The sequence below is a fragment of the Lactuca serriola genome, chromosome 1 (genome assembly GCF_051521515.1).
Source record: "Lactuca serriola cultivar US96UC23 chromosome 1, Lser_US96UC23_V15, whole genome shotgun sequence".
In the NCBI taxonomy this organism is placed as follows: Eukaryota; Viridiplantae; Streptophyta; class Magnoliopsida; order Asterales; family Asteraceae; genus Lactuca; species Lactuca serriola.
In genome coordinates this window covers 17,449,924-17,470,288 of record NC_136408.1, presented here as the reverse complement: position 1 = coordinate 17,470,288, position 20,365 = coordinate 17,449,924, and the positions used below count along the sequence as shown (strand labels likewise).

The window sequence follows — 20,365 nt, the reverse complement described above, 5'->3', positions numbered from 1 at the left end:
CATATTCAAGCCCTAAATCTATTGACCCTTTTTATCCGTCGTCATCATCATCATCATCATCATGTGTAGAAAGAAAAGAGAGAAAAGAATTTCTTGTTTGATTGAGTAAGACGTATCGAGACTTTGAGGCGCCAAGAGAGAAATTCATCCTCTGCGAAGTAATCGAACCCGAAGCTGCCAAGCGTGGTTGTTTTCATTCAATGTAAAGCCTGAGAGGGGATCAGAGAAAAGCTGTAAAAGATGAAGAAGAACAAAAATTTCCAAAAACGAAGTATAGCATACGAAGAAGATGAACAAATAGGAGTTACAGAAGACAACAATGAGATGCGGTGAGTGGTGTTCTTCACTCTTTCTCTTTATGAGCTGGGTTTCTTCTCCAATTTCATTTTTTACTTTTGGGTTTTATTGATTCAGATGTTCTGCTAAGGTTTCTATATTTTCTTGGTATAAATTGAAGCTAAATATTTAAATCAACAAAGCTTACGAGTTCGATGTTCTAATTCATGGCTAACATGTGGTCTAACAACGATTGATAAACACATATTAGCTTTAGAAGAGATCAAATTTCTTCAGAAACTGAGGGAGAGGAAGTCAGGAGTCCTAGCGATTGTTAAAACAGGGCAGGCTGCTGCAACTAGTGGCGTCAACAATGCTGGTGGGTTGGTTCCCAAAGGTGGTGATACGGGTGAAGCAGATGGAGAAAAAGACGACTTGGTTTTACAGGATACGTTTGCTCAGGAAACTGCTGTAATGGATGAAGATCCACGTATGTATGTACCCTTATCATCTCTCTTTATCAGCATTTTAACAGATTATTTATGTTGGTTTTCAACCTTTTTCAATTTGCATACAATTTGAATTACTTCACTTGTGCCTGAAAATGATCAATTAGTAATTTGATATTCCTAGAATTGTAGTTCCTTAGTTTATGTATCCCAGACATATATAATTTGATATTCCTAGAATTGTAGTTCCTTAGTTTACAAGAAAAGGAATGCATTTTTTGTTCCTACATGATTTAATAATGTTTGATTGAGTTTTGACAAAATAGATTTTGCTTGCAAATTACAATGGATTTTGCATATGTGTGTTGTTTACTATTTTACTGGAATAAGAAAATAGTGGTATGTATTCTGTTAGAATGAAAAGGGCTAAGTTGTCACAACTAGGAATTTTGGTGCCTTGTAACCACAACACTTATAACAACTATGAATCAATAACATGAAAGCATGCATGATGCTTATTCTATAACAACAAAACTTCATCAAATACTTCATTCTAGCCCTACAAATGGTCAACAAAGAATTGGAAACCTTTGAAATTCCAATTTGAGTTCACTTTGAAGTAAGACTTCCTTATTGGACCTAATGGACCAATGAGCTTCCAAATTATCTATCTTGAACCTAGAACTCTCAAATGGGCCCTAATTAGACCCATATACATGAAACTTAACATGTTTGGGCCTTATGAACCCAAAATAATTTAGATTAACTTTAATGGGCCTTATTGGACCAAAACAAATTTATATTAGCCCTAATAGGTCATAAAAAAAACTATTCTTTGATTTTTATTGGACCAAAAAAATCATCTAACATAACCATATAAATGGCTTAAACATACAAGGCCCAATTCTTTCCTTTTCCCCTCTCCATTCTCGGCCCAAGCCCACCAAGAGGAAGAGTTGACTTGTGTGGGTGCCACCTCATTTTTACATGGAGGTTTTCCATGCAAAGTCTCATGCTTCCATGCACCTATCTCATCACTCACTCTCTCTTCTCTCCTCTCTTTCTTCCCCTCGGCCGAACCCAAACACACACACACACACATATTTCACTCAAAAATCTCTCTCAAAGAAACTCTCTCCATCCATCATAAAAATTTCGAGATTTAGAGCTTGATAAGGAGATTCTTCCACAAAAGTCATCATCCAAGGTAAGTTTATGTTTGGATCCATGATCTAGCTACTTCATTTCATCCAAAAATCTCTTCTAAATCCATTCAATCTTGTGATCTTGCACCTTAGAAGCATCTAAGCTCGAGATCTACCAAGAAGACTTGCTAGGATCGAAATCTTCTTCTAGTCTTCTTCAAAACCGAAACTACAACTCAAGGTGAGCTTCATACCCCTCTATTTTCGGTTTTCATATGTTTTATGGGGGAGAATACAAGAAAATGTGTAGATCTATGTGTATGTGTATGCTATGTGTGATTTTATGCATGTATGTGTGTGATGTTATGTGTTTTGTGATAAATATGTAACAAAAAGGGGTGATAATTCGAGATATATGTCATGAGAAAGGAAACAAACAAAAACAAAGTTCTTTTACACTAAGATAGTTAAGAAAAATAGCTTATAAGGTTATGAGGAACATACTTTAACAAAAAAAACCCATTTTAGGACTTAAAATGTTAAAAATACAAAACTTGGGGTAAAAACTATAACACAAAATACCATTCATATATATATATATATATATATATATATATATATATATATATATATATATATATATATGTGTGTGTGTGTGTGTGTGTATGTGTGTGTGTGTGTGTTTTTAAAATTATTCATGCATCAACTTATGGATCTCACACTTTGATAAACAAAAGTCTTTTCAGAAAATATCGGATTTTGCTGGGTTTTTTTTTTTACAAACTACACAAATCATTTTATCACAACATTGCTTATGAACTCACTAACATTTCATATGTTGACGTTTTTCCAATATAACTTGTATTCTCAAGTCAGGTAAACGGAAGAGTATTATGAAGTAATGTTAGATGTTATGTTGTTAAAAACACTCGAACTATTTATGTTATGAATGTGTAATGTAAAACAATGTAGTTGATGTGAACAATTTTAGTTGTAATATATTGATGCATGGTGACGTTTATGTTATGATTCATGTATATTCATTGTGACGATATTCAATTTAAGTCACGCGAGCCCTCGGACGTTTCTGCCGTTTGGTTCGGGTGTGTGACATAAGTTGTGGATTTGTTTTCATATAAAAATGTAAACACATGTGCATTCTATAAGAATATAAATATTACATAAAACATGTGTTGCTACTAATTCTGACAGAATACATTTATACATGTTGTAGTATGTTTTATGCAGATACTATAAGTTGCTATTAAGTTCAAATTCTTTAAGAATATTCAAAATCATTTTGAAAGAATAGTTTACTCTGTAAGAGTATTATTGTTGCACTCTGATAAAATTCTAGTTAATTAGTTATATGTTTAATGTGCAGTTGTTACAAGTGTATCACTACAAAATATTTTGCAACGAATTTGTGATAGAAATGGCTTGAAGACCTGATGGAAAAGACTACTTGAAGAAAATCATTTTCATGCAATACAATTTTGACAGAATGTCAATCTCACAAAATGTCAATCTCATAGAATGCTAACATATTTTGAAGTGGCTTGGAGGTTAAAAATACACAAGACATCTAGAAACGAAACAAGAAAGTGAATGAAGATTCTTTCAAGGATGCCGATATATATATATATATATATATATATATATATATATATATATATATATTTACAAGAGATTTCAAGAATGAATATAGTTTATGTTCATAGTTGTATTCATTAAGAATGAATATAATTACTTATTTTAAACTATTAAACTTCGTCTTATATAAAAGGTGTATTCATTAAAAATTATTGGTCTTGATAATATGTGTTTATAATATTATGTTCATAGTTGTATACCATTTTGACTTACAAAATATCATTATAACAAAATAACATTCTGATAGAATAAAGTCGGTTTATGTTTACAAATTACGTTTGAAATTGAATTAATTTGAAAAAAAATCAGATTTTTTAAATTAGAATCATTAATTATCCCATAAATCTCGATTTTTCCTTTTTTAAATTTGTCTCAATTGATTAAAATGCCCTTATGCTGAAATTTATGTGATTATATGGTACATGTTACCCTATTGTACTATCATAGACCCTCAAATCATGACCTTTGATTTTATTCCATCCGATGGTCCAGATCTATGCATTCTGGCACACAATAGTTACTAGAAACAAAATAACCTAACCCTATATATATATATATATATATATATATATATATATATATATATATATATTATAAAGTAATGAATTTCTATATTTTTAGTTTTTTTTGATAAAAAATAAGTTCTAAAAGTTGAAAAAAAAAATATTGGTTCTTTGGTTCATTGGTTAATTATAGTTCTCTATTGAACCTAATCATATATATATATATATATATATATATATATATATATATATATATATATATATATATATAGACACACACACACACTAGATGTGTATTGTGTGCATGTAGGATTGATTCTGCACCAATCATTTTAGTTATTTTAAAAAAAATAATTAATGCATATTAAATGCTAAACATTTAATTAATACCCATTATATCTTCAACATGTAATATGCATTAATTATTTTCTTAAAATAACTAAAATGATTGGCTCCATAATCAATTCTAAATGCATACAATTGATATACAATTGATAGTTAGAACACAATAACATAAATCAATAGTATGACATAATATGCATTAATTACTTTCTTAAAATAACTAAAATGATTGTTTCATAATCAATCATAAATGCACATAATAGATAGTTAGAACACAGTAACATAAATTAGTAGTATGACATAAGATGCATGCCTTAATCCTATATTTTGATTAAAAGACATAAATTAATGAACTAAACGAGGTAGGGTTTGTATGCCATAGTTGTGTACTTTATAGTTTATAGTTTATAATATATCACTAGTCATTACGAAAAGCTTGAAAATTTTGAATCAAAATAATCAATGATGGAATTGTTAGTTTATTCTTCAATTTTTTTCTTGGTTATTGACGTCCAAATTTGGCATAAAAAAATATGATTTCATAACTATCTAAAATGATTGGTATGATCAACAAGATATTTAAAGACCGTTTTGGTAACTAAATATAACTACAAGTTATTTTAAGGGCATTGGCGTACTTTTGTAATTATCACGGGATACAAACATACAATATTTCAAAATCGATTCCAACATATCAACACCTATCATGCATCGATTATAATTAATAAATAGGCATTAAAATATTATTATAAATATAATAATTTATAACTGAAGTAATAAATAAATATTAAAACATATAATTAATAAAAAAAGTAATAGATATTTAATTTAATTTGTTATATTCATCGTTAACTAAACATTTTGTCTAGCTAGGAGGAAAAACCAACAGCAGCAAGTCAGCAAGTTTAATTTATGAATAGTAGTTTATGCATTGTCTAAACATATCGCACATCAAACATTCAATTTATTGTTTTATTTTGTGAATATGCATGTGTATATATATATATATATATATATATATATATATATATATATATATATATATATATATATATATATATATATATATATATATATATATTTTGAGTTTTTTAACCGATGGCCATAGAGGATGCATAATAACAATGATTTTAGTGGTATTATGAGTCAAAAATATTGTTTTGTTCTCATGAATATTTGAGTTGTCAAATATACTTAGGCTATGAAAAGGTAAAATAGTAACATTAGTTGCTATATAGCTGAATTTCCCCATACACTAATTGGTAATTAGTAAGTAGTAAATGCCATCAATATCCACAAATGCATAGTTCTGCCAAGTAACTATTTAACACGTGCTTCTTTCTTTTCCTATTTGAAACCCGAAACCATCAATAATCTTTTTTTCTTCAGCTATATAATATGCTCTAAGTATGTGGTGCCACGTGTCATATATATTGCAAAAGGATCAACCTTGAGGAGGAGGAGGAGGGTTGTGCATTTTCTCAAAACCTGGAGGAAAGTCATAAAACTTTGACTCTGAATTGGCATTCTCATGCACAGCAATTGACTTTGATGACGTGTCCTTCTTCACCATGTTTGCCCTAAACACTCCCCAAAGAAAGTAATTCCCTTCAAATTCTGAACACCCAAAAAAAAACAATATTTAATTTATACATTCATTCTTCTATGTAATACAACAAGCTTAAAACTTTTTGAATGGGACAAAAAAGTGTAATTTTTGTTCCAACAAAAGGGATAATAAACATATATACTGTGTGAGATTATGAAGTTACCTTGAGAATTTAGTTGTAGGAATTTAGATGAGAGTACAAACAACTCCACTTCATCCACATAGCTTTTCATAACCAAATTATTATTCCAAAGAAAGTCCGTTAAAGTACACTTTTCATATCTGTGCACAATAAATAAATCAAGATTTGTCACAAAAGAAACAAACTAAAATTTAATAATACAGATTATGTGTTCAACCCTAAAGATATAAATAAGGTTGGTGAAGAAGGAAGATATGAACCTTTTTTTGTATCTTGGAAAGAAGTACAAGCCAATGTCATCCTTATAGGGGGAGTCGCCTTGAAATAAGTCAGGAATTGGAAGCAACTCAAAACAAATATTTTCAGGCATTTTGTGTAGGGCCTCATACACCTTACTATGCACATTTGATGGTGGATGAGCCCTGAATGCCCCATTATATATTTCATGCCCATTTGGTAGGTTAAAACTTCCCCTACAAAAAACAAACATGCCAATTAAATTTTTTCCTTTTCTTTTTCAAACATAAAACCAAACACACACTCTCTCTTTTCTAAAGAAAAAAAAAAGTCCACTTGACTTTCCACCTTTATATGGGTTTCAGGTTTCTAAAAACTTCCTATTTTGACATTCAAAAGTCAAACACTGACTCCTCTTTTCAATGAAAGTAGAATTAGATTTATGCAAGAAAAGAATGGATAATTTCCTTACTTCCAGTAAGAATGTAAAGCAGGAATGGAAGTATCATGCATCTCCTCAGAAACAGGCCCTCCCCCTGCCCCTGGCCCACCCATTGTTAGATATAGCCCTCTAGAATTATTCCTGGCGTCCACATCAGCATCATTCTTATTGCCACCTTCAAATAACATTTACAAAATTAATGGCATTTTCAACAAGGATGACATGACACAATGACATTAACAAACAACATATACCAATCTTTTCTACCTCTTTTCATGTTGGTTTCATCGACTTTTTTGGAAGATTTAGGCACCTTGATTTCAGCTTCTTCTTCTTTTGTGGGAGAGAGAACCTCACTCTTTGCTGAAAGAAATTTAAAAAAAAATACATAACATTAGGGATTAGGCAAGATAATATCATAAGAAAAAGGAACAATCACAATATTAGAGATACATACCCATCTTTGTAATTTCCTGTGTGATGGTTTTTTCGACTTTTTTGGAAGATTTAGGCACCTCGATTTCAGCTTCTTCTTCTTTTGTGGGAGAGAGAACCTCACTCTTTGCTGAAAAAAAATTTATTAAAAAAAATACATAACATTAGGGATTAGGCAAGATAAAACCATAAGAATAAGATGCAATCACAAATACTAGAGATTCATAAGTCAATACCCATCTTTATAGTTTCTTGTGTGATGTTTTTTTCAATTTTGTTGGAAGATTTAGGCACCTCAACCTGCTTTCTGATATCAGCTTCTTCTTTTGTGGGAGGCAAGACTTCACTCCTTGGTGAAAAGCTTTTTGTGTTTGTTCTTTCAACTCTTACAGAAGAACACTTAGTGGACTTGATAGAATCTGGAAACAAGGAACCCCAAAAAAAGGTTAAAGATAACGATAACTTTTGTAATTACATTTTACAAACTAAAAGTACATAACAAGTATGCATAAAGAGTTTCACCTTTCACAGCAGTTGATTTTTGAGCAACAGGTTGCTGTAATTGTGGTTCAAACTTGGAGTTGTTGGTGGCTCCATAGATTTTAACAAGACTCTTTTCACGTGGTGGTGGCATGGATCTTGATGATCCATGTTTACAACTGAAAGCATTTCTTGAAGAAAGTGGTTGTTGTTCAGACCTGTTAACACCTGAAGAAAGTTTAACTGCTTCATCACAACTGATATATTTTGTTCTTCCTGTATTCACCCTTTTCTCCTTGAAGTTAAATCGACTAGCAAAAGAACTTTTGTTTGGACTTTTTAGTACCCTTGTGTTTTTCTGTATTAAAACTTCAGGTATCTGCTCTTTATCGGTTGTTTTTGTTGGTGAAAACAACTTTTTTCTCTCACATTCTTCACAAAGCCAAAACTGTGGTGCCTCTGTAGTAACTACCTTCATGCAATACCTGAAAGTAACATACAAATTTACTTTTAATACATAAATACAACTTTCAAGTCTTCTAAATGAAGAAAATTACAAATTTACTTTTATATTATGATTTATGACAAAAAAAGGACAATAAAACATATCCAACAAGGAACATCGACTTTTGAAGAATGATTGAGTGGTTCTTCTACAAAAACAAAACACTTTAAATGACATATTTTCATTATTGGGAAAGACTTCTAATAAATGATCTAAAATTTCCGTCTCCAATCAATGGATTAAGCACATATTGTTCATATGATTCATTAAGACACATTAACGATTGAATATCGAATAATGTTTCACATATTTAAAAGATTGAAGGTTTGAGTATTTTATAAATGTATGGTAACAAACTTTCAAGTTATGTTTGTAACTGTTAATTATATAAAAACTTAATTTTACTAAATGATTGTATTTTTTTATAAAATTGATTAAAAATATAAACCTTTTACATACAAGAATGTGTTTATAGTCATATGATATTGTCATGTGAAAGTGAAGTAGAGAAGAGAAATCATACAGATGCTGACGAGAAGTTTTGCATTCACAACATGTTATTATAGCTTCAATCACACCTTTATCACCACATATATCACAACAATTGGCCTGCAAAGTAGTAAATATTAAATAATTGACATAAATTTAAGGAAAAGATTCTAAAGATTTGATATAATGGGCTTTGACCAAATGATAAAATTGCATGCATGATTAATTGATTACCATATTGATGATATCTTTCAAGTACTTCTGTTGGGGTTTGAAGACTTTTTAAAAAGATTCTGGTCCCATTACTAAAATTCAAAAGGAACTTGAATATTGACATGTGGAAATCATGTTATGATTTGGTACTTTTGCCTTTTAAAGTCAAACTACATGTCAAAGTTCCAGTCAAGAATCAAAAACAAATTCATAATCCAAAGAAAGAGGAAATCAAACAATATGCCAAAGAGATTGTTAAGATATAAAAGAATTTACATGAAATTTGTATCTTTCTGTTGTTGTATACTAAGGTATCACATTAAAAGGCCAATAAAATATATTATATTAGGTGTCCCCCTCTACCAAACAGTGGCCACACAAATGAAACATTCTATTTCATGGGTCCCACACCAGGAAACTGAACCAAAAGCCAAAAATTATATATAATCTCGGTTTTCAAGAACATTATCATGTCATTTTTAATGTAGAGTGTAAAGTTGTTTTGACTATTTAACAAATTTATAGAACATCTCCCAATAAAAAAGCAATGCAGTTTCAACGAAAGAAAATGAAAAGTGTTCATGACACCAAGCTAGTAATAACTAAATTTAAGTTTAGAACACAAATCTTAACAATAGATCTTTAAACTAACTTCCTATTTTCCGGATCTAAAGAATCAGTCAAGCATAGATTAGAATTTATTCCAAATCGTTTCATAAAAGGTAAAACCCTAATCAATCTTGGTCGATTTGAGTAGCTCCCAGAAAATAAATAAAAATAGAAGTTGGAATAAAATGAAGTTAGCCTCTCGTCATCAGCCACAATGAAATCCAAACCCCATTTTACATGAGTTGAGCTTTCATCGTAGTGTACACAGATCAAAACTTTCACTCAACACAAACCTTGATATAATCGATCGAACTCCGTTCCATGATTTGGATAAAGCCGCACAATTAACAAACAGTTGTTATAAGCACGAAAATCGCTTCACATTTATGGATTAAGGGTTTATGAAAGAGGGTTTTGTGTCGGATGATCGTGTATTGTAAAGAATAAATGAAAGGACAAAATATAGAAGACGACAAACTAACCATGTTGGTGGTGGGCATGACCCTACTACAATGGCGCTGATTTGGAGGTTTGTTGAAGAATGTGCAATGACAATAATGGGAACTCAATGATCATCTGCAGCCTTCCACCAACTCGATTCGATCGTGCTTTTCCGGCAACTCATCGTTGCGTTGATTCAGACAAAATTAGTATGTGGCTATGTGCTATGTGGTGCTTTGTTGTATATTAGAATAATATGGAAAGCATCATATCATTTTCTTTCGGAAGGGTGTTCTTTCAAAGCAAGCTATTAATTACGTGAATTTAATTATTTATTGTCAAATTTTAAAAGTTTAGTTTCTATTTTTTCATAGAGAAATTAAATAGAAAACTATTTTGAATTTAGTAATATAAATTCAACTTATTATTTATTATTAGTTTATTAAAACTTGTTTTTTATATAGAATTATAATTTTTGTATTGAACTTCCTCTAATTGTCGAGGGGTGTTTTTAGGGCACATGCATTATAGTTTTGGTATTGATCAAAATTAGTTGGTTTCAAAGAATACTTGCATGAAGTTTCAACATATATAAAAAGTCTCTAGCTTAACGCAAAGCAACAATAGGATGTTGAAATGTTCAAACAAAAATGTTTTTTTTTTCTAGACGAATTATTTGTTTAACTTCAAGGAAATAAGGGTTTTCATGCAAGGAGAACAAAATATATTCGTTCTCAAGCTTCTTGGCTCCTTGATTATATACTACATGATGTGGATCTCTAAATTGCCGGTGCTAGACAAACAGAAGTTAGAAGCTCTTAGATCTCAATTCTTTGTGGGCTGGAACGAAGAACTACGAAGAAACGAAGAAAGAAAAATAAGTTGGGTTAAATAGGATAAAGTTTTGGCTTCCAAAAAGAGAGGTGGTACCAACCTTGGAAGCGTGGAGGGATTCGATTCAATAACGCTCTTTATAATAATAATAATAAAAACAATAAAAAAAGAAAAAGGGCAGTGGCTTTTTGATAACAATGAGACATGCTTTGGATTAGACTTATAAAAGCAATCTATGGTGTATGTGTAACATGGTGTATGTGTAACGTTTCAAATTTCAAAACCAAAATTTTCAAAATTTTGATTTGAAATCCGATGAAAAGTTCCTGCACATTCCTGAAAACATATTATATTATCCTTTCGTTTCGAAAACATACGTTTAAAGAGAGTTAATTTATAAAAACCAACGCAAGCCAATAATAATAATAATCTTCGATGCGAATATACAGTCACGCCGCGTCCTTCCCTCGAATAACCTGAAAAACATTTAACTTAACAACGTAAGCATAAAACTTAATGAGTTCTCAAATATACCATATACTCCGCCATACATACAATGCATACAAACAAGGCTTTCGGTTCCATAGTCGATCCACAACCATACAAAAGCTAATATTGATGGATCGCCTCATGAATGCATAATCACACGTAGTCGGAGAATAAGATAGACAATCGGATAGGTGTTCATATCCTAAGGCCTTTATCAAATAAGAACAAGCAATAAGGTTAGATCAAGAGTTATAAGGCTATCTGATTTTAACTACATACGACCTCGTCATATAACGATTAACCAATACTAGCAATACCCCAACCAAACATGACACATAAAAGTATCATACAGTCAATCAATTGCATACATAATAGACATTATCCTAGTTAACTAGTGTTGGAAAATGAAAGGGTTTGTAATGGAGATTTGGATACCAACTTGGATCGTGAGAACACTTTCCGAACTAAAATTTCTACCCTATGTCTGGGTTGCAAGAAATTCAGCCTAGGATAATCCAAATAGACATTTATGATTCTAGGCATAGAAATCATAAGCCAAATTGCTAGAAAGATTATGTGAAAGTTTGAAGAAAACGAGAGCTAAATTATGTATGTCTCTTATGAGAAGGAATAACCATTTATATAATAAACGAGATTAGGGTTTCATTAAGGTTGGGTTGTCATGAGTTTCTTTGGAAGCAAGTCAGAGTAATCCGGATTTTAATGAGGATTTAGGGTTACCAAAACTAACAAGTCTCGTTAGTTTTACCATAATCACCCTCAAGAAATCTGATTTTCCACTAAGTTCCCATAAATAGAATGTTGAGAGGTTTTGGGGCGTTGCCCCCAGCCAGGGGCTCTGCCCTTAGACCCCGCCAAAGGGGTGCTGCCCCCGGACCCCCGACTTGTCGTCAAACCGGATTCTAGTTTGATCTTATACATGCGTGCACTCCATACAAACCCGTACATATATTAGAATACAAATTATGAAGCCCCTTAGCTCACATGTTAATTCCAGTTACATAAAATGACATGGTGACACTAAAATCACCATAAATCCTCCCATATTTTAGTGTAACCCTTGAACATAACCTTATTAAACAAACCAAACTATTACATAATGAAAATATCGAAACGATTGAATTTCCACTTAGTATCATACATTTGCAAATACTCAAGAATCAGGGTGTTCTAATAATTAAACCCATCAATCCATATGAATACCAGAAGGTAAAATACATACTAGTTTAATGAATTTCTAGTAAAATACAACTTCACACTATTATAAAGTTGAAACGACCTAAAAATACGACCCGAAATTTCATTTTTTTAATATAACCAAAAATCATAAAACTGAGTATATCATAATAAAACCATGCGTTGCGAATCTCAAAACCATACTAAAATACAGTGAGAAAACTGTGTCACAACTGTATCAAAACATATTTAAGAAAACTGAATCAACTCCCAGGATAAAAACTGAAGCTGTGGTGTGTGCGATGCCATCATCCCGAGCTCTTCCCTTTGCTTGCGGAAGTACCTGAAACCAAAACTGAAAACTGTAAGAACGAAGCTTAGTGAGCTCCCCCAAACTACCACATACCACACAATAACATATAAAGCACATACTGGGCCTTGCCCACTGCATCGGACCGAAGTCCGACTAACCGGGGCCTTGCCCCCTACATCGTACCGAAGTCCGAAGCTGACTGGGACCTTCGTCCCCTACATCGAACCGAGTCCGAAGCTAACTGAGTCATCGGACCGAAGTCCGAAGCGGACTGGGACCTACGTCCCCTACATCGGACCAAAGTCCGAAGCTGACTGGGACCTCTGTCCCCTACATCGGACCGAAGTCCGAAGCTGACTGAACATAGCATAAACATATCAACTGGCATAAACACATAAATCCTGTCTGAACCACGAAGGCATCAAACATACTAACTACTACATTGGATCGAGGTCCGAAGCTGACTGCTAGCTAAACGGGCCGACATTGTGGCCTTAGACCCGTTCCTACTGGAAGGAAACTCACCTCGTGAACTGGCTGTTGTGCGAATGGCTCTGGAAACTAACTGCTGCTGCTCCGGTATCTCCCCGGCTACAAATCCATAAACACACTCAATCAAATGCTAATCACTGCACTGGGGTAAAATGACTCTTTTACCCTCGGTTAATGTCAACTCTCCCAGTCAAAGTCAACCCTCTCGGTCAAAGTCAACCCACAGTTGACCTGACTCGCCGAGTTGGGCCGCCAACTCGCCGAGTCTCTAGTCTCATTTCACAACCCCACTCGTGGCTACTCGTCGAGTATGGCATCGACTCGACGAGTACCCTCTCTTGATCCAAGAACTCAGATAATCTGCATCCGACTCGCCGAGTCATATGAACAACTCGACGAGTTGTTCTTGAGCTTAAGAAGATTTCCTTGGACTCGCTGAGTTGTATGAACAACTCGTCGAGTCCTTCCATTACTGAGTCTGCCCTCCAACTCACTGAGTCCGCTCTACTACTCACAGGCTTCCACTCAACATCACTCAAAAAGGGAAAAAACGGGACTCGCGACTTGACTCGCCGAGTCGTTCTTCTGACTCGCCGAGTCACATCCATGCAACTACTCTAAACTCGATTATGCTTGAATCCAGCGCATACAAATGATAGATCTGAGTCCAATAAGCTGATCTACCACGTAAAGTTTCCAACTTTACGTGTACATACACAAGAAAAAGGAGATAAAGGCTAAAAAGGCACTTAGAAGAGTAGATCTAGGGTTCTTATGCAAAGCATCTTCAAAAAGGCAATAGATCCGGGCTCTATAACTCCTAAATGAACAGATCTAGGGATATCTCGACCTATTAAGGCATCCATACAACTATAAGGCCTTGAGAATGCATCAAACTAGCCCTAGAAGAGTTCTAATGGAGGTATAAAGCATAAAACAGAAAGAATCCGAGAAATACCTCAATGAACTCTGATTTTGCCCTTGGATCTTTGCTCTACACCTCTTCTCCTTGCTCCTTTCTTCTTCTTCTTCTTCAAGCCTTCAAAATCCACACAAGAGCACTTAAAACAAATAAGGGATGGATTAGGGTTTTCTCACAGCTCTCTGAGGGTGAAGGAGGCGAGTTTGGGGCACAAAGCATTGCTTAAATAGTGAGCAACCCGGGGATTTAGGGTTTCTTCCAGACAGGCAGACTCGCCGAGTCCCGAATATGGACTCGCCGAGTCGCCTACTAACACGTGCTCGAAAACTCGACCCTACTCGACGAGTCAGGCCATAGACTCGCCGAGTCCCTCAATAAACTTCTAAATAAATGCCACGGGGACAACATACCAGAGACGGGGCGTTACAATTCTCCCCCACTTGTCTCAGACTTCGTCCTCGAAGTCTGCTACGACTGAATCTGCAAATAACTCCGGGTAGTGTTCCCTCATTTCCTCCCCAGCCTCCCACATCCACTCAGACCCCTTCCGGTGCTGCCACTGCACCTTCACTAACTGAATTGCCTTGTTCCTCAAGGTCTTTGTCTACCGGTCCAGAATCGCAACCGGCCTCTCAATATAGTTCAGGCTGCTATCAACCTGAATATCCTCTAAGGGAACAACTGCTGACTCATCCACCAAACACTTCCTCAACTGAGACACATGGAAAGTGTTGTGGATCTGGCTAAGCTCTACAGGAAGATCCAACCGATAAGCAACCCGACCCACTCGGGCCAAAACCCTGAAGGGACCAATGAACCTGGGGCCCAGCTTGCCCCTCTTCCGAAACCTGATGACACCCTTCCAGGGTGAGACCTTTAGGAGGACCATATCGCCCACCCGGAACTCCAAGTCTGAACGCCTCCTGTCGGCGTAGCTCTTTTGTCGACTCTGCGCAGTCTGCAGTCTACTACGGACCTGCTGAATCAACTCGGTCGTCTTGAGCACCACCTCTGTGCTCCCAACGACTCGCTGCCCAACCTCGTCCCAACAAATCGGGGTCCTACACTTCCTCCCATAAAGCATCTCAAAGGGAGGTCGATCAATGCTCGCATGATAACTGTTGTTATACGAAAATTCCGCTAACGGAAGATACGTATCCCAATTGCCACCGAAGTCTAGAACACACGCCCTGAGCATGTCCTCGAGAGTCTGAATCGTCCTCTCGCTCTGCCCGTCCGTCTGAGGGTGGAAAGCGGTGCTGAAATGAAGACGAGTACCCATCTCATCGTGAAACCGCTTCCAGAATCTGGATGTAAAACGGACATCTCGGTCAGACACTACTGATACCGGCACTCCATGACGTGCCACGATCTCACGCACATAGATATCGGCTAACTTTTCTGTTGATATACTCTCCTGGATCGGGATAAAATGAGCACTCTTCGTCAACCGATCCACTACTACCCATATCGAATCTACTCCTCGTGCGGTCCTGGGAAGCTTGGTGACAAAATCCATGGTGATGTCCTCCCATTTCCACACGGGAATGTCTAACGGCTGCATCTTGCCGTGAGGCCTCTGGTGCTCCGCCTTGACCTTCCTGCAGGCCAGGCACCTCTCAACATACCAAGCGACATCCCGCTTCATGCAGGGCCACCAATAATCGGGTCGAAGATCTCTATACATCTTCGTCGCCCCTGGATGGATAGAAAATCGAGACTTATGAGCCTCGTCCATCAACACCTGCCGTACCCCACCCCAGTACGGTACCCACACTCTCCCATGAAGTGTCAGCAATCCCCGACTGTCATAATCAAACGAAGATACTCGACCCACTATCCTCTCACACTTTTTCCTTTCCTCCTTGAGGCCCTCACCCTGAGCCTCCTTGATCCGCTCCAACAACGGAGTAATCACTGTCATCCTCAAACACAAATCTCTGATAGGGGCTGCCGACACTTTACGGCTCAGGGCGTCGGCCACCACGTTGGCCTTCCCTGGATGGTAAAGGATCTCACAATCATAATCCTTCAGCACATCCAACCACCTCCTCTGTCTCATGTTCAAGATCGGCTGATCCATAAGGTACCTCAAACTCTTGTGATCCGTGTAGATAGTACAACGGACCCCATAAAGATAGTGCCTCCAAATCTTGAGGGCAAACACAACCGCCCCCAGCTCTCAATCATGGGTAGGATAATTAGCCTCGTGAGGCTTCAACTGCCTCGAGGCGTAAGCTATCACATGGCCTCGCTGCATCAACACTGCTCCCATACCTGTGATTGAGGCATCACAATAGACTACGAAGTCCTCTACTCCCTCTGGCAAGGTGAGGATCGGAGCCTCGCACAATCTCTGTCTGAGGGTCTCGAACGTTGCCTGCTGCTCAGGCCCCCAACGAAATACCACCGACTTCTTGGTCAGTCGGGTGAGCGGCACTGCTATCTTGGAGAAATCCTGAATGAACCTCCGGTAATACCCTGCCAACCCTAGGAAGCTCCGAATCTCAGATGGAGACTTCGGGACCTCCCACTGCATCACGGCCTCTATCTTGGCCGGATCCACCAAAATACCCTTCTGGTTGACGAGGTGACCAAGGAACTGCACCTCGCGCAACCAGAACTCACACTTGGAGAACTTTGCGAAAAGCCTCTCCCTCCTCAAAACTTCCAGAACCTCCCTCAGGCGCTCCTCTTGCTGCTCCTGCGTCTTGGAATACACCAAGATATCATCTATGAATACTATCACTGACCGATCCAGCATCGGCCTGCACACGCGATTCATGAGGTCCATGAACGCGGCTGGAGCATTGGTGAGCCCAAATGGCATCACCACAAACTCATAATGACCATACCTAGTCCTGAAAGCAGTCTTCTGAACATCCTCATCCCTAACCCTCATCTGGTGATACCCGGAGCGTAGATCGATCTTAGAGAACCAAGACGCTCCCTGAAGCTGATCAATCAAATCATCTATCCTCGGAAGTGGGTAACGGTTCTTCACCGTTACCTTATTCAACTCCCGGTAATCTATACACATACGATGCGACCCATCCTTCTTCCTCACAAACAGGATCGACGCTCCCCAAGGTGAACTACTCGGCCGAATGAAACCCTTGTCTAGTAGCTCCTGCAGCTGCGTAGACAACTCCTGCATCTCAAGGGGAGCTAGGCGATACGGTGCCTTGGCTATCGGAGCCGCACCAGGAATCAGGTCGATCCTAAACTCAACCTGCCTCTCAGGAGGTATTCCCGGTAAATCCTCGGGAAATACATCCGGGAAGTCTCGCACTATCGGAACATCAACAACTGACGTCTTGCCCTTCTCCCGGGCATCCAAAACATAAGCTACATAACCAGCGCAACCCTGCTGAAAATAGCGCCTCGCCCTTGCGGCGGAACAAAAGGTCGGTCCACGTTGTGGCCTTTCGCCCTGAATCACTAACTCTCCCCCACTGGGAGTGCGAACCCTCACTAGCTGAAGCTCACAATCAATCACCGCCCCATTGCGGCTTAGCCAATCCATGCCTACAATAACCTTATTCCCTCGCAGGGGAATAGGAACCAGGTCCACCGAAAACTACTCGTCAAACAACTGAAGAGAACACCCTCTATGCACTCTGGCGACCCTCACGGTCCGTTCATCTGCTATCTCAACCTCTAGTGGACAATCCAGCTCCCCTGGAGCTCTGCTAAATCTCTTGCTAAGCGCAAGCGATACAAATGATCGGGTAGCCCCTGAATCGAATAATACCATAGCAGAAATGCCGTTCACAGAGAACGACCCTATATAAAACATACAATCATAAGCAATAATCAAACAATAATTATACAGAGATGAAGGGAAGATACATACCCGTCACCACGTTAGGAGTCGCTCGCGCCTCCTCTGCTATCATCTGAAACGCTCTACTCTTCGCCACTGGTGCCTCGGCTCGGCCCTGCCGGCCATCTATAATCCTCAAAGTAGCAGGGGCAGGTGCAGCCACCTTCCCTACTGCAGCTAAACTCGGACATTGGGACTTTTTATGTCCCCTCTGATTGCACTGAAAGCAAATCAGATCTAATGCTGCAACAGCAGTAGCAGGGGTCGTACAATCCCTGCTCACATGCCCAGTCTGACCGCACTTGAAGCAACCGGAACTCCCTGCCTTGCACACCCCATCGTGTATCTTCCCACACCTGCCACATCGACTGTGGCTCGGCTGAGTGCTGGATCTGTGATCTGAAACCTTGGGCTTTTTGCCCGAACCTCCTGAACCCGAAACCGCCTCCGGTTTCCTCTTCTTCTCCATCTCGAGATCAATCTCCCTCTCTCGAGCCCTAGCAATCATGTCGTCCAGCGTGTTACAGCTGGACCGGCTCACAAACTGGCAGATATCGCTCCACAACATCTCATGATAACGGGCCTTCTTCATCTCCTCATCGGCTGCATACTGAGGAACAAGAAGAGCCCTCTCCCTGAACTTGGCGGTGATCTTCGCCACGGTCTCTGTAGTCTGGGTGAGGTCCTGAAACTCTCTGGCTAACTGCTGCACCTCAATAACTGGTGCAAACTCCGCCCTGAACCTGGTAGAGAAATCAGCCCAGGTCATGGCATCCAATGCTGCATCATCTCCCATGGTATGTCCGACCTCCTCCCACCAATCCCGTGTCCTGTCCTTCAGAAGACAGGACGCCAATCTGACCTTGTCCCCCTCGGGACACCTGCTAGTGCGGAACGCATTGGCCACATCCGCCAACCATCTAGTACTCGCTATGGGGTCCCACGCCCCATGATAGTCTGGAGCTCCACATGCCCCGAACTCCCTGAATGTAAGTGTGCGCGACCTCATCATGGCCGCCACCTCGGCACGGAAGGTGCCCAATCTCTCATCCATCAGCTCTAGGATGCCCTCCTTGATCGAACCGAAGATCACAGGAGTCTGCTCTAAAATGATACGAGTAATCTATGAAGAAAGAAACTCTCTGGTCTGCTCATCCATGTGCTCGTTCCCCGAGCCTGATCCTGATCCCTCCCCGGCACCTCCACTGCCGGCTGCTGGCCTCGAACACAAAACCACCATTCCGAAACACATCATAGCAACATCAGAAAACTGAAATATCTCGAGGGATCATTGATACTACTACTAGCTTCCTGGTCTTGTCTCGGCCTTCCTTGATTCGAGTACGGATCCTCTGCTTTCAGTAGTACGGGCCCATACTACCTTCCACATCTATCCGTACTTTCCTCAAGAACTGCCTTGACTCCACCAAGTCACTTCTACTACTACTGATCTCTGCTACTCTCATCCTAGGCTTGCCCTAGAGAAATCTCTGACTCCACTCAAACCAGTCCTCAGCTGCTGAAGGCCTCCTTGTACTGCCAATTAGCCACCACCTGAATACCATCACATGTGATGAGGCTCAGATAATCCTTCGAGTAAAAGGCTCGTCCCTACAACGGTTGGACTCAAACAAGAGCTGCGCAATAGGGCCAAACCCAACACTCTGAGATTATTCAACCCTGATCACATGTGACGTGACGTATTCACCTAATGGCTAACTCCCATCACTCAGAGTCCCACAAAGCACAAAGCAAGCAGCATTCAGACACAAGAAACTATTCAATCAATTCTATCCTCGTAACGAGAAAACTGTACTAGCATACAATGCTAAACTCATACTATCAGGCATAACCTAACAGGCTATCCTACTGCTGTCTACTCAATACTAGCATGCAATTCTCAATAAGCTGAAACACATATAGCAGGCACATAAGGCATCCTCCTAGATCCTTAGTCCTATACTAGCATGTTGTTCTACTGAAACTAAAACTGAAACTTGTATGGGTAATTTGGGAGTACTTACTTGAGCTCGGCTGATCGCATGCACCACACCCTTATCTTGTTTAAAAATTCTGTTCTTTCTAAGTGTTTTTTCAAAATTTATTTCGAAAACATTTTCCTTTTGAAAATCTTTTTATCTTTCCCTTAGTTTGAGTTCAGATACACCCAGAAGTGTATCCAAATCCCTCAAACCAAGGCTCTGATACCAACTTGGAACGACCCAAAAATACGACCCGAAATTTCATTTTTTTAATATAACCAAAAATCATAAAACTGAGTATATCATAATAAAACCATGCGTTGCGAATCTCAAAACCATA

The 20,365-nt window shown here is 38.1% G+C and overlaps 1 protein-coding gene across 1 annotated transcript; it reads right to left on the bottom strand.

Moving 5' to 3' along the window:
• Nucleotides 1-5,603: 5,603 nt before the first annotated feature.
• LOC145052040 (flavonoid protein) lies at nt 5,604-10,029 on the bottom strand. The gene is made up of 10 exons (XM_078999860.1): nt 10,012-10,029; nt 8,742-8,827; nt 7,756-8,198; nt 7,470-7,652; nt 7,256-7,363; nt 7,066-7,161; nt 6,829-6,973; nt 6,380-6,592; nt 6,141-6,259; nt 5,604-5,985 (listed from the first exon to the last, which is right to left on the bottom strand). The coding sequence occupies exons 1-10, from the start codon at nt 10,027-10,029 to the stop codon at nt 5,813-5,815; spliced, it is 1,584 nt and encodes a 527-aa protein (XP_078855986.1). The 3' UTR covers nt 5,604-5,812.
• Between the last annotated feature and the right edge of the window lie 10,336 nt (nt 10,030-20,365).